Source organism: Xylocopa sonorina, chromosome 5, assembly GCF_050948175.1.
Source record: "Xylocopa sonorina isolate GNS202 chromosome 5, iyXylSono1_principal, whole genome shotgun sequence".
Classification (NCBI taxonomy): domain Eukaryota; kingdom Metazoa; phylum Arthropoda; class Insecta; order Hymenoptera; family Apidae; genus Xylocopa; species Xylocopa sonorina.
The window spans coordinates 11,816,008-11,828,547 of record NC_135197.1 but is presented as its reverse complement, the minus strand read 5'-3'; the positions used below and the strand labels follow the sequence as shown (position 1 = coordinate 11,828,547).

The following is a 12,540-nucleotide window of genomic DNA, read 5'->3' as shown; positions in this document are numbered from 1 at the left end:
CGCAAGTTCCTTTCTACCAAGATGGATAAAACACATTTAACAGCATCGGTACTTGTTCATTCCTACGTGTCAGATCGTGTTATACATTTTAGAAGGAAAATACTCTGTTTGTTCAAAAATTGCTCAGAAATCCGCGAAAAATTTGCTTCTCGAAAAACGGGTTGCAACTGGTCCATTAGCTCAGTTGGTTAGAGCGTCGTGCTAATAACGCGAAGGTCGCGGGTTCGATCCCCTCATGGACCATGATTCTTTTTTGTAAACCAGTGCATAATTCATCATTCAACGGACAAAAAGCATTGTACATGCAAGGATATTGTTATTTCCCCCAGAAAACGTGACGTACTTGTTATATTCCACGTTAACTGGAGTTACGCATGTGACTATTTCATGACGTACGTACACCTAATATCGCGCACCTAATACAACAGGAATTTGGTTTTCAGCCCAGTAGCTAACGATCGTTATCAGTCAAATTAAAGCCACTTGCGAAGGCCATCGAATAAGTAACCATTACATAATCGTTATTAGAATGATAAGGACAGCCATCCGTGTAATCTTTAAGTACCTTCACTATCGAGACTATTAGTGGCTGGAAAGACCAAAGACAATTGATGCTAAAACTCGTCAACATCCTGGGCGTGAAGGCATCAAAACGGATCGATCGCACATAAACGAGAACATTTTCCTTTCTCTTCGCTCAAGTCCCTTGATTAAATGGAGGTTCGATCAATTAGACTGAATGCGGTTACCAGCACCGCGTGGCTGCCGATTGATGCAAAGAATTGCAGCATATGCGGCAAAATAAATTTCCACGATGAGCAATGCCAATTTCCCGTGTTTCAGGGCTGTGCACGCCTCGGTTCGTAACCCACCCCAATCGAAAGGGTGGCAGGCGCATTGCGCCTGCCCATGGCCGATGCACGGATGCGTACGTAGTTGTGTATGCAGCTCTAAGGGGGCATTATACCAGCACGTTCCTGGAACTTATCGATCTGCCCGCAAGCTGAGCTTTCTTTGGCCAAAGCTGACGTCACGGCCGGCAGCTGATAGGTAGAATTGAACTGTGGACAGTTCCTATTGGTCGGCGAGCCGGTATAAACGGTGCTTTCACGGTAACCTGTTCCAGTTGTGTTGTTATCCACTCACTGTACACTTGGTAAGTACGTTCCTCTCGAATTATCGTTGTTTTCCCATTACATTGTTCGTTTCGTCCCATTCGCGCGAAACGGTCGATCAATTTTTAATACGCTCGATCGACTTTTTCGATAATTCCCTTCATTTGTTTAAATAATAGACAGCGATTACGGGCTGTCAGATTACGCGATCGTTTGTCACCGTTTATTACCACCGAAAATCGATACGAAATTCCATCGCGAAAGACTATCGAACAATTTCCTAGGGCAGAGGCGTTCGCGTTTTGATCCGATAATTCAACAGTCATCGATGTTTAAATTATTCGCGACGACAAGACGATCGCGGCAATATTGACACGGCAATGTCATCCACCTGTCATTCATGAATATTCCATAGCGAGGAATCGATGTTCGCCAAACGCTAGTCCTCGTTCAAGGTGCTTACCTCCGCCTAAGCCAATAATTCTAAACTGCAGTTTCAACTGCCGGGTGCTATGCTCCGTTTACATAATGCAACGATTCATCCGTTCGAAGAATAGCCTTTCCGGATACGCTTTGCACGCCCAAGCGTCGAACGAACGGCAGCGATGCGATCGATACGGATTAAAATGAAAATTTTCAACATGTCGCCGCGGTGGCTACGGCCGGATACGCGTGTCTGCAGTCCTCTGCGGCAATGCATATGCGCGAATAAATGGTAGAGTCGGTTACATCGATCTATAAAACACCCACGCCGGCCACCTGGCACGAATTAACGCGCTTCCACGAAAAGTTAGCCAGGCTTGTTTAAAAATAACTCTCGAAATGGAAACTACACGATCGTTAACGAATTGCGTAGCAACGGCGAAACATAAAACTCTGGGAAACTAGCTACGTACATCCGTGGTCGCCAGATGTACGTTTTCTCTGTGCAACGCGTTGATTAAACGATACCAAGTTTCGCAACATCGAAATAACAGGGCGATCGCGATCGGTTCATTGTATTGGCAACGTTCGCCGTGTCGCCATCGCGTTCGCGTCGAGGATAATCAATATAGCGAAGCCTTTCCAGCGGCTTTATCCTTGCGCACAAGGATATCGCAGGACATCGCCTCTGTTCGACGCTCGGAGATGATAGAAAGGGGGACAACATACTCAAGATATCCTGTTTACATTCCTGTTCTGCCTATCCTCGACTCTTTCGCTTCAGCCATTAATTACGGACATGCTAATAAGAGAAATTCCTGCCATGGCCAATATTTAACTGTTAGACATTGTACCTTAAATAAAATTCATCGCGAAGTCATTTTACTTTTAGATCGTATTCAAATCGTGTTCTATTATATACATTGAACAACTGTTCACGGAGATACTGTCGATAATCGAAGGATATTCGTACGCATGTACGCGAGGAATGGTATACGAAGGATACGGGTGCAGCAATGGGTGCAGGCGCATGGCCGAAGTTTACTATCGATCGCATTGTTTGCAAGCGACTTTCATGGTCTCTCCACTGACACAAAGAAACACTGTACACTATCGTCGGAGAAATCGTCGAGCACCGTATGCAAAGAATCGAACTTCATAATAGAAATCAGTGGCCCGAAAGTTATGGCAAGCGGTTCTCAATATTCTCGACTTCGACTCGCGAATAATTCTCGTTAAATAATTCCTGGTAATTCTACCATTTCAAATTGATATTTGCATCTCGAAACAGACGAACGTTTCATTCGCGGTTCGAAAGGGGCCGGTGAAATAAAACGCGAGCGCTCGACAAAATGGAGTCGCGTCGAGCTGAACTTCTCCGCGTCGAGCACAAAGACGACGCGCGTCGGGAGTTCCTTTTGACACGAACAATCGAAAGGCGAACGGAACCGGGTTCTCGTTAAATCCGCGAATCGGACTTTGGTCCCAGTGGCTCGATGCCAAACGGTACTCCTTTCATTTCGCTCCTCTGGAAGCGAAGCGTGTCGCTTTGCATTGTTCCTCGATCACGAGACCGAGCACGCTGCTTCGATCGCGTGGAAGCGTCATCTGCTCTCGACAGCATTTCGCTATAGCAGAAATAACCTCACGGCCGCAATAGCGCGTTATAAATATACGACTGGTTTCGACACTGCCAGCCGTGATCGAGCGAGGTTCACCATCTCTCCAACCAGAATCCGTTTTCCCCTGAAAAAAACAAAGATCGATTCCGAAACGTCGAAGGTCAATTATCGCCAGAAGTAGCTTATCAGTAGAACAATATACCGAGAGATATAGGATTACGGTCCAATGATAAACAGATAACGCAAAATCGAAAGTAACGAGTAGATACACGTGTAATTTCCAAGTTGTAACGAGTTGTTCGAATGAAAGAATAAAGTACGTTGATTAAGTATAAAGTGACACCTCTGACATTGAGGTAACGTCCTCGATAAGCGAATCACTTAACTGGAGCCTCGCGCACTCGAATCAATCGACTAATTGTAAGCGGACGATAGATAATGGTGACGTCTGGGTGACGTCCACGCGTTGGCCGTTCTCCAATGAGTCTCTACGCGGTTTATTTTCGTGTCATTCGAAGCGTGCCAAAGTGTGACCGGGCAACACGTGCGAGAAGGTTGTTATCGGTACGCGTATTCAGCGTGGTGTGATTATATAAAATCGAGGCGTGGGAACCAGCCGAAGTCGTACGAGCGAGACGAGCGATTACTACATAGCGGACATTAACGATAAGTTAACCGTAGACGCACACGCGACCTGGCCGTGTTTCGCCGCTAGACGATCGTACTCTCGTTCTGATAACAGCGTAGCAGCACTCGTGGCGACTGATACGTAGTTTTCGCGAACGCGTCGAGTATCGGACGCTTTTGCTCGTGCCAGTCGGTCGTTGAACCTTCGTTCGCCGCGATCTTCTCGCTAAACCTGTTAACGCGCTCACTGAGACTCGCTTATAGACGCTTTGAAGCTACGGTTTGGCGGTGAACGTGGTATTAGACTTCGATATTAGAGAATAAACATAACACAGAAGGCTAGAGAAGGTGATAGAAATTTTTGTTTTCGTTCCATTTGGTTCTCGTATCGACACACGTACATGTATTTACGCAGATGTGCTTTCGCAACAGATTCAACAGACAGATTCTTACGTTTCTTTTACAGAAGAATAGTATGTATAAAGTACTTCACAATCAAGACATAAAACACGAGTGTTCGCGGTCAGGGGGACTGCATGCGTATCCTGATCACTTCAGGGAACCTAAAAAACTCCACCTCTAAACCAGCCAGCTGCTAAATGATCATCTAAAGGTTCCTGTCCTCTGGTAGGACTCTGTATATAGTGTACATATCGCTTTTCTAACAAAGGATCTCGCTCAGATAAACCGAGCAAGCTCGGAGGATCGTACAGTCACGCGGGGATAAAAAGCAAAAGAAAAAAAAAAAGAAAAAGAAATAAGAAGGGAGTCGAGAGAATTCGATTGTTCGCACTATTCCAACCCCATACATCCGACGCACGCAACCACCTAGAAAGCACCGAATCAGGCAAATAGCTTAAAACGCGACGAATACAAAAGTGTCGGAGAGAAAGAAAGACAGAGAAAGAGAGACGAGCACGATGAAGCAACAAGCGTCGGACGACTCCCCTTTGTGGGTGAAGTTCCTCTCTGCAGGCACAGCAGCCTGCATCGCTGATTTAGCAACGTTCCCGCTGGACACCGCCAAAGTCAGAATGCAGGTACGTACCAGCTCTGAAAACTAACAGAATGGCTCGAGTCTACGATTGAAACTTCGCTACCTGCGAATCTCTCCAATTTGACGCGAGACTCGAGCCAACGTGCATGTGCGTTTAATGGATTGTACGTGATGCGAACGATGTTTCGACGATTTTTAGATTGCCGGAGAAAGTCGTCCCCTCCTGATGGCCTCTGCGGACGGCTCGGTGCTCGCTGTTCGAAACTCGCAGCCAGGATTGTTGAGGACAGTAGGGAACATCATCAGACTCGAAGGAGCAAGGTACGTTATTCACGATCCTACCCGTAAATTTAAGACGAACTTGGGGTAGGTAAAACCGAATTACGATTACGATATTGTATATACACGTATATAGATATCGTTTGCGTATATACGATTCTTCCGATTTGGATCAATGTTTGGGCGGGATATTTCACGCCCGCTCGAATTGATATATATATATACATTTAAACGAGAGAAAAAAGAAAAGAAATTTTCCGTACTACTGGCTGATCGTAGGGCTGTTCGTACGAGTAACTTCAAGTATCGCACATTAACTCACTCTGAAGTAGCTTCTTGGTACGCAGCCCGTGAGAGAACGTGCTCCGATTCTCTGCATCTCGTTGTTCTCTAACTATCGGGGCCTGTCGACGCCGTCGTCGTTGTCGCGCGTCGCGAACTATGCACCCTTGTACGTATAATTAGACTCGAGACGAACTTCACGTTCGGACGAACGTGTAATTCGTCGGTTACGTTGATTAAAATCGATTGGCAAATTCCAAAGTGCGTCGACAACGACGAACAAAGTGCTGTAACGAACTCGCGGTTATACAAGATTCGATAGATCGCTGACGCATTGGCATTTTGTTTCGGTTACTCTTACTTGTATCCAATCGGTAATTGGGCCACCCTTTTTTTGTTCTTTTCTATATAGTTTGAACCGCGATCTCGTCGAGTGCCATCGACCGTTTACTCGTCTGACACGCGGTTGCGCAATCGCGCAACGATTAATCGCTCGACAATGCTGCCTGCTTGATAAGCGAACGAATGTCTATGGCACTCCCTTCTGTTCTGACTAATTTACTTTCTCTCTCTGGAGCACGCGGTGCCTTTCCAATTTTTGTGCGATAAACATTACGATTTTTATTCGTCCATGCGAAGCTTGCGCAAGCACGTAGAAGAGCATCGCGTGCTCACCCCTAACTCCCCGTCCGTGCAAACATTTTTCTTTTCTTATTTCTGATTTCGATTCTTATTTTTCTCTGCTTCTATTTATTTTGCCTTTGCTCAGCCGCTGTTTTGAAAAAAGAGAGAAAAAAATAAAAGAAAAGTAATAGCGGCGCCTTGCTTGGTTGCGCTTCCACCGCGAATACGATTTGTCATAACCGTGTCCAGCTCTCTCAGCGCAAGCTCTCTCCCGTTTCTTTTAGCTGATTTTCTCTCGTGCTCCTCCTCACAGTTGTTTCGAATACTCTATTGGCTTCCCTTCGCACTTGCTGCCCTTTTCGCGAGGACAGAAATTTTCGATCGATTTCAACTAAAAGTCCATGTTACAATTCGAGTAAAAAAGGGAGAGAGAAGGAGAGAGACGAATCAAGCGCGATGACCTGAGTGAAATTCTATGGAAGGGGAGCGAATTAGAGAAAGAGAGAGCGAGAGAGAGAGAGAGAAAAAAGAAATCGAAAATGTTAAAAAGAAAATGTAAAAGCAGTGCAAAAAAAAATAAAAAAAAAAATATTACCCTGGGCTACGTTTGAGGGTAAATTGTGAGGGCGGTGAGCTTGAGCGAGGGTGGTTACAGGAGCCTGTACGGAGGTCTGTCCGCGGGACTCCAGAGACAGATGTGTTTCGCCAGCATACGGTTGGGCCTCTACGACGGGGTGAAGTCACGCTACGCTGGAATCATCGACGGTACATCCAACAAACTCCTAACTTTTTGATTACGTAAACCTCCTACACGATATAACCGAGTAGACACGCGGGCGCGAGCGTGCGAACGCCTCGCACGTGCTCCATCCTCTCTGTTACATGATTGAGTAATACACGCGTAAGTAATGGCTGGTTGGTTGACCATCAACCACCATCGGCTGTCGCGTGCTTTTTTCGACGAGCTAAACGATTTGAAAAAAAGAACCGTCGATATCGATGAGACGAGAAGAAAGCATCCGCGAGCCACACCATCGAGGTACATTCGACCGCGAAACGAAACTGGTATCTTCACCTTTTTTTTTTCATTTTTTTTTTCTATCGATTGAAAATCAAGTCTCGGTTCTCGCCGATCATCGTCGTTTCCACGATCGAGAGTTGACTGTCGAAAAGAAGTAAGAGGAAGGAATAGCGTTAACCTCCTAGTGTTAATTGGATCGTCAGATCGCTCTAACTTTGTGTACTTGTCTAATCGAAAATGAATGAACACACTTGTATAATATGTATTGATAAGAGAAGAAGCATGATACTGTTTCCAATACTTTTTACGTGGATATAAAATAATTCTAATCGTGACTGTGATCTTTCTATCGATTATTTATGTAACTAACATCTTAGTTAGCGGTAAAAGTTTCCTTTCGCAATTTGTCGGCCGCGATTTATAACCGAACCTTTCCATTCACTTGCATCAAGACGTTTACCGAACTCGCGCAAACGTACGACGCGAGGTGTTCGAGATCGACGACAAATTTCCACATTGCTACCTTACCAGGTACTTCACAGTTGCAGAAAATGATCAGAAAACCACGAGATAGCATAACATTGTAGAAGAATGCAAATTAGTCGCCAATCTCCAGCCTCGAACATCTCGTATCTACCTATGAAACGCTCGATCCAGTTCTGATCGCAACTCAACTCCTTCTACTTTCGTAGAGAGCGAAAAGATCGCGACACTCGTCGAGTAATCATTAAAACGAGGTATTGACTGTAAACGCGAGTTAAGAATTGATCCAAGAAACTGAACAATAAATCCGGCGAAGCGCGCGCTGAGCGCGATCCGTCCCGCCCCGCATCCCTCTTTGTTCGATCGAAAAAATCGTTCAATCGAAAGAAAAAAAAAAAAACAAACATTCGAGAAAGAGAGAACAAAATTCGAAGCAACCTAAACACGAACACAGAACCGTGCGGTTTTTTTCACCGTGCCCTTTTGTCTTGGCAGGTAATAACAGGAGCGGATCGAAGAGTATCTCCGTACGAATCGCCGCTGGCATCACGACGGGCGCCATGGCGGTGCTCTTTGCTCAACCGACCGATGTCGTCAAGGTCCGCCTACAAGCCGGAGGTTCGGTCAGATACAGCTCGACCCTGCAGGCGTACAAGAATATCGCTGCCGAGGAAGGGACGCGAGGCCTCTGGAAAGGTATATACGCGTTGGAACTCCATTGCCATTTACATCCATACAAACGACACGAGGCTTTCGCTCCAGGCGGGATTAAAGACGCGTCGCAAATTGCCGGGGCCCCCGCAGGGCACTGTTCAACATTCGCGATCCAACGTTCGAATCGTTCTTTGTCCTGCCACATTACTCTTCGACCCCTCTTGGACTCGGTGTCTGATCCGTGTAGATCCTACGCTACTTAAGTCCGTAACTCTACTTACGCGGTGTCCGTAGCCTCGATTCATGCAGAATTCTACGTTTGAATCGTCCTTTGTCCCGCCATATTTAATCTCGGTATCTCCGACTTCGCGTCTGATCCGTGTGAGATCCTGCGCCACTTGGCTCCATTAAGCAGAGGTTCAACGCTCGAAGCGTTCTTTTATCTTACCACGTTATACCACGATCTTTGGCTTAACGTCTGATCCGTGTAGATCCCTCGCTACTTAACTCGATATCAAACGATTCTTCGACTGTCCGTAGTAATAATTTGGAAGGACTTTTAAAGAATGCTGTCTCATCCCCAGGAACCGTCCCGAACATCACGCGGAACGGGATCGTGAACGTTGCAGAGATCGTTTGCTACGACATCATCAAGGATTTCATCCTTGAGGCCGGGTACCTGCGCGATGGCATCCCTTGTCACATAACGGCCGCCGTGGCGGCGGGGCTCTGCACGACCCTGGCGGCCAGCCCTGTGGACGTGGTGAAGACGCGTTACATGAACGCCGCCCCCGGCGAGTACAAAGGCGTGAAGGATTGCGCCGTTCGTATGATGATGAAGGAGGGCCCGTCCGCGTTTTACAAGGGCTTCGTGCCGAGCTTCACGCGGCTGGTGTCCTGGAACATCGTTCTCTGGATCACCTACGAGCAGTTCAAGATCTACGCGAAGAAGCTGAACGGCGGCCAGTGAACGCGCGCGCCATCCCAGGATCCTGTCGTCGTTCGACGTCGGTCAATCCGACGGAGCATATAAAACGCACGAACCGTGTTTTAATCAACTGCAGCTTCATTATCTGTATTTCGATCGTGTAGCTTAGGTACGGGAGGATGTATAATCGTGTATCGGGTTTAGATCTCGTCGTTTCGAATACATAGAACCACTTGCCTGCCGTCGTTCGCTGTTCACCGATATTGTCTATACACCTACGTGTACATGTACGTGTACTACGTGTATATGTGTACCAGTTTCTTTCCTTGATTAGATAGTGCATGTTGACGATTCATTGAACGTTACGATTACTTTTGTATTATTGGAGTAGGCCGGGTACTCGATGGATTTGATAGCATTTAAGGATGTATATCGTAGGGGGCAGCTATTTATCTACATAACATATATACGTATATATAATGTATCCTAGCTTTTCTACCTAATACGTATCCGTATGTAATAATTACTAGTTCGATTCTTGCCTATGCATACGTAGAGGGTATATACGGTTTAGAATGGAAAGGCTGTAACGTTGCTGCTTCGTAGGGTATAATTGTTCGCACGAGGATAGACGATAGACTTTCTTTCACATCGCCAAACGATTCCGATACTTTAGAACAGAATTTCACCGCACGATGATTCCTTTGGTCTAACGGAGATAGATTTCGTTGCAAACGACGGCAGCCAATTCTCCCATCTATCGTTGTGATTTTCTTTTTCTTTCCGTAGACACGACCGCGCGTGCACTCGATCTCAAGCTAATCAAATTCAAATCGAACCTGGAGATTCGTCGAAAAGAGAAATGAAATACCAAAAAAAATTGTCCGTCCAAAATTATTCGATGCACGATTGGAACGCTTTGCGTAGATACAATTGGACCATCGACGAAAGCATTTCGTCGTACCACGGAGTGCACGTACGATCGAGGTGATCTTAGAAGTCTCTCAATAATCCATATTTAAACATTTTCGGCGCTACGTAACTTAGCGATATTATTTAGTAGGGCAGTAGAAGGAAAATGGTATTTCTCCCCCCGACGAATAACTAAAATCGCGCATTCCGATACGCCAGGCAGACAATAAGGTTCCAAAATTAATTTCAACGTGTTTGCGTCTGTTGACAAGAATTACACGCACATACACACACATACACACTTACATTTACTTGACACTGTATTGTTCGAATAATTTGCGTTTCTAGACTCCGGTTAATTCTTCGAGATACCGTAGCCACGAGCTAAACAAAGATCCTTCGCTATAACTATGCATGTACTAATCTCTATTCTTTCTTCTAACAAATTACGTTACGCGGGACGATCAATTGTAATCGTTGGTAATTAACAACCGGGAATGAACACGGGCGGATGTTTACACAATCTCATTTCGGGTCAATTAATATTATACAGGGCACAATTTTTAACGAATTACGATCGTCGACTTGTAGTCCATTTTTAAGGCTATGTTACCATCTATTGATGTACGGTTCATATTAAAGAGCAATTCTTATCTCGCTAATAATTCCGACAGTGTCGTTCGTCTATAGTTCTTTTTTTTTTTCTTTTTCATTTCGTTTCTTGTTCGATATTCAATTCGCATAGGTGTTAGCAAACGATGCTTCGGATTACGACAGCTTACGTTATCCCTCGCTGTCTCATATCTAAAAGGGTGCACGATCCCTTAGCGGCAGTTCGATCTTCGTGAAATCCGTAACTATCTGTAGTTCGAGTACCGCACAGTATTAGCTATAACATTAAGCGTAAATCGATATCGATTAGACTAATTCGTTGTGACTACGATTATCTAGTAGACGAATTTCTCTTCCCGACTGTGTATCGAGAAAATGTTACTGCCTCCATTGCGTGTTAACAGAAGCTGCAGAGCAAGAGGAAAAGTTTCCAACCGAGAACGTGCGTTTACCGATTTCAAGAAGAAAGACAACAGTGCAATTGTCTTTAACTTACGTACTTTATTGACTCTACGAGTGTCTTTAATTCCAACGTAGCAGAGTTTTACGGTGGATGTCGATCCGCGCGGATCATCGATCGTAGATCTTCGTTACGAATCGTATACGTATTATAGTTTAGCTCGAAAGAAGATGGACGTACAAAAAATAGATTGGGATATAGATTGAAATATGCGTGTTATAGAGTTTAGCGCTAGGACGCCCAATTAATGTGAATTGACACGGTTTTACGCATTCGTTTACAACACGGTAGATCGCAGGTCGAGCTATCTTTTATTACGCCCGCGCGAATATTTGCGAAATTCGATTAGATCGGCTGAATCTTTTTACCAGACGCTTGGATTTTACACGTATCTAGTGCCAGAAGAACCTACCGCTTTTACGACTATTCAACTACGATTTCCTGCACCCTCTTTTTATCCACCCCTTCGCGGCACAGCAAAAACGGCCCTCAGCTTCGCGCGGTTCCCCTTCTTTGTTACAGAATGTACTTTTTCGATTCGAGCCATTGCACGCACGCCACGTCGATCGCAATATCTGTTTTGTCGCGTTGAAAAAAAGAAAATTGAGATCCTTTTTCTTTTTCTGCTTTTCACGTGACCTTTAAATATTCCACGTTGGAATTGTTGCATCGTTCTAGAGCGCACTAATCACTGTAGAGTTACAGCTTGTATACAGCTTGTGAACAGCTTGTATTAAAAATGAGCAACGCGACTTTCAACGGCCCGAATTTGGCCAACTTCGTGCGAGGATACGTAGCGAGCAGGATGCATTAACGACCTTTGTAGAAGACTGAATCAATTAATTAAGGATTACTGTTAAACTATGCGTGGAGGAATGAGAGAATTTCAGATGCTTGAGTCTTATGATCCTGAGTGAATATTCTTAGCGTTTGGCGTATGAATAAGCTTTATTTTCTATGAACGCGTTCCTAAAAACGCCACCGTAGGTTACAGTAATGCGTTAACAGCGTAAAAGGAACATCGATTTTGCTTGTCCAAAACGTACCGTTCAATTCTGCTTCTGCTTAACCGAATCAGTTTACGTTTCAGTTTTTCAGCGAAAGAGCTTCTCGTAGTGTTTCTTAAAATTGTTTAAGGTTGCTTCGTTTGCTTTCGTTAATGTAATTGGAGTCTTCTACTGCTTTGGTTGTTCATGCCGTTGCGTTTCGTCTCGAACAAACTCCTTCCCTTGCTTTCACGAACGAAGTTCTCGAATTCTGGTTGACGAGGCGCACCCTCTGTGTCAATGAAATCTCTCGCACATCCGAGATGCTCAAATTTAATAGAAGTCCAATTTTAATTTCGCGCACAAAAATGGCAAGCGGCGCGTTCGTCTCTCGAAGTCTTATTAGAATGGATCGCGGCTTCAGTTTCTAGGGTAGGATCTTCGTAGGTCTAGCTTGACATTTGTTACGGGTTTTAAATAAAATTCTTCGAAGTGTACAGAAAAAATACTCGCAC

The 12,540-nt window shown here is 45.0% G+C and overlaps 1 protein-coding gene and 1 non-coding gene across 2 annotated transcripts; both read left to right on the top strand.

Annotated features, from left to right (window-relative positions):
• Positions 1 to 169: 169 nt before the first annotated feature.
• On the top strand, positions 170 to 243 carry Trnai-aau (transfer RNA isoleucine (anticodon AAU)). The gene has a single exon. It is a non-coding gene; the product is annotated as a tRNA-Ile (tRNA).
• A 760-nt stretch (positions 244 to 1,003) lies between these two features.
• On the top strand, positions 1,004 to 12,533 carry LOC143423938 (dicarboxylate carrier UCP2). Its single transcript, XM_076895606.1, has 6 exons — positions 1,004 to 1,156; positions 4,254 to 4,827; positions 4,984 to 5,105; positions 6,625 to 6,734; positions 7,969 to 8,169; positions 8,712 to 12,533. The coding sequence occupies exons 2-6, from the start codon at positions 4,708 to 4,710 to the stop codon at positions 9,095 to 9,097; spliced, it is 939 nt and encodes a 312-aa protein (XP_076751721.1). The 5' UTR covers positions 1,004 to 1,156; positions 4,254 to 4,707; the 3' UTR covers positions 9,098 to 12,533.
• The last annotated feature ends 7 nt before the right edge of the window (positions 12,534 to 12,540 follow it).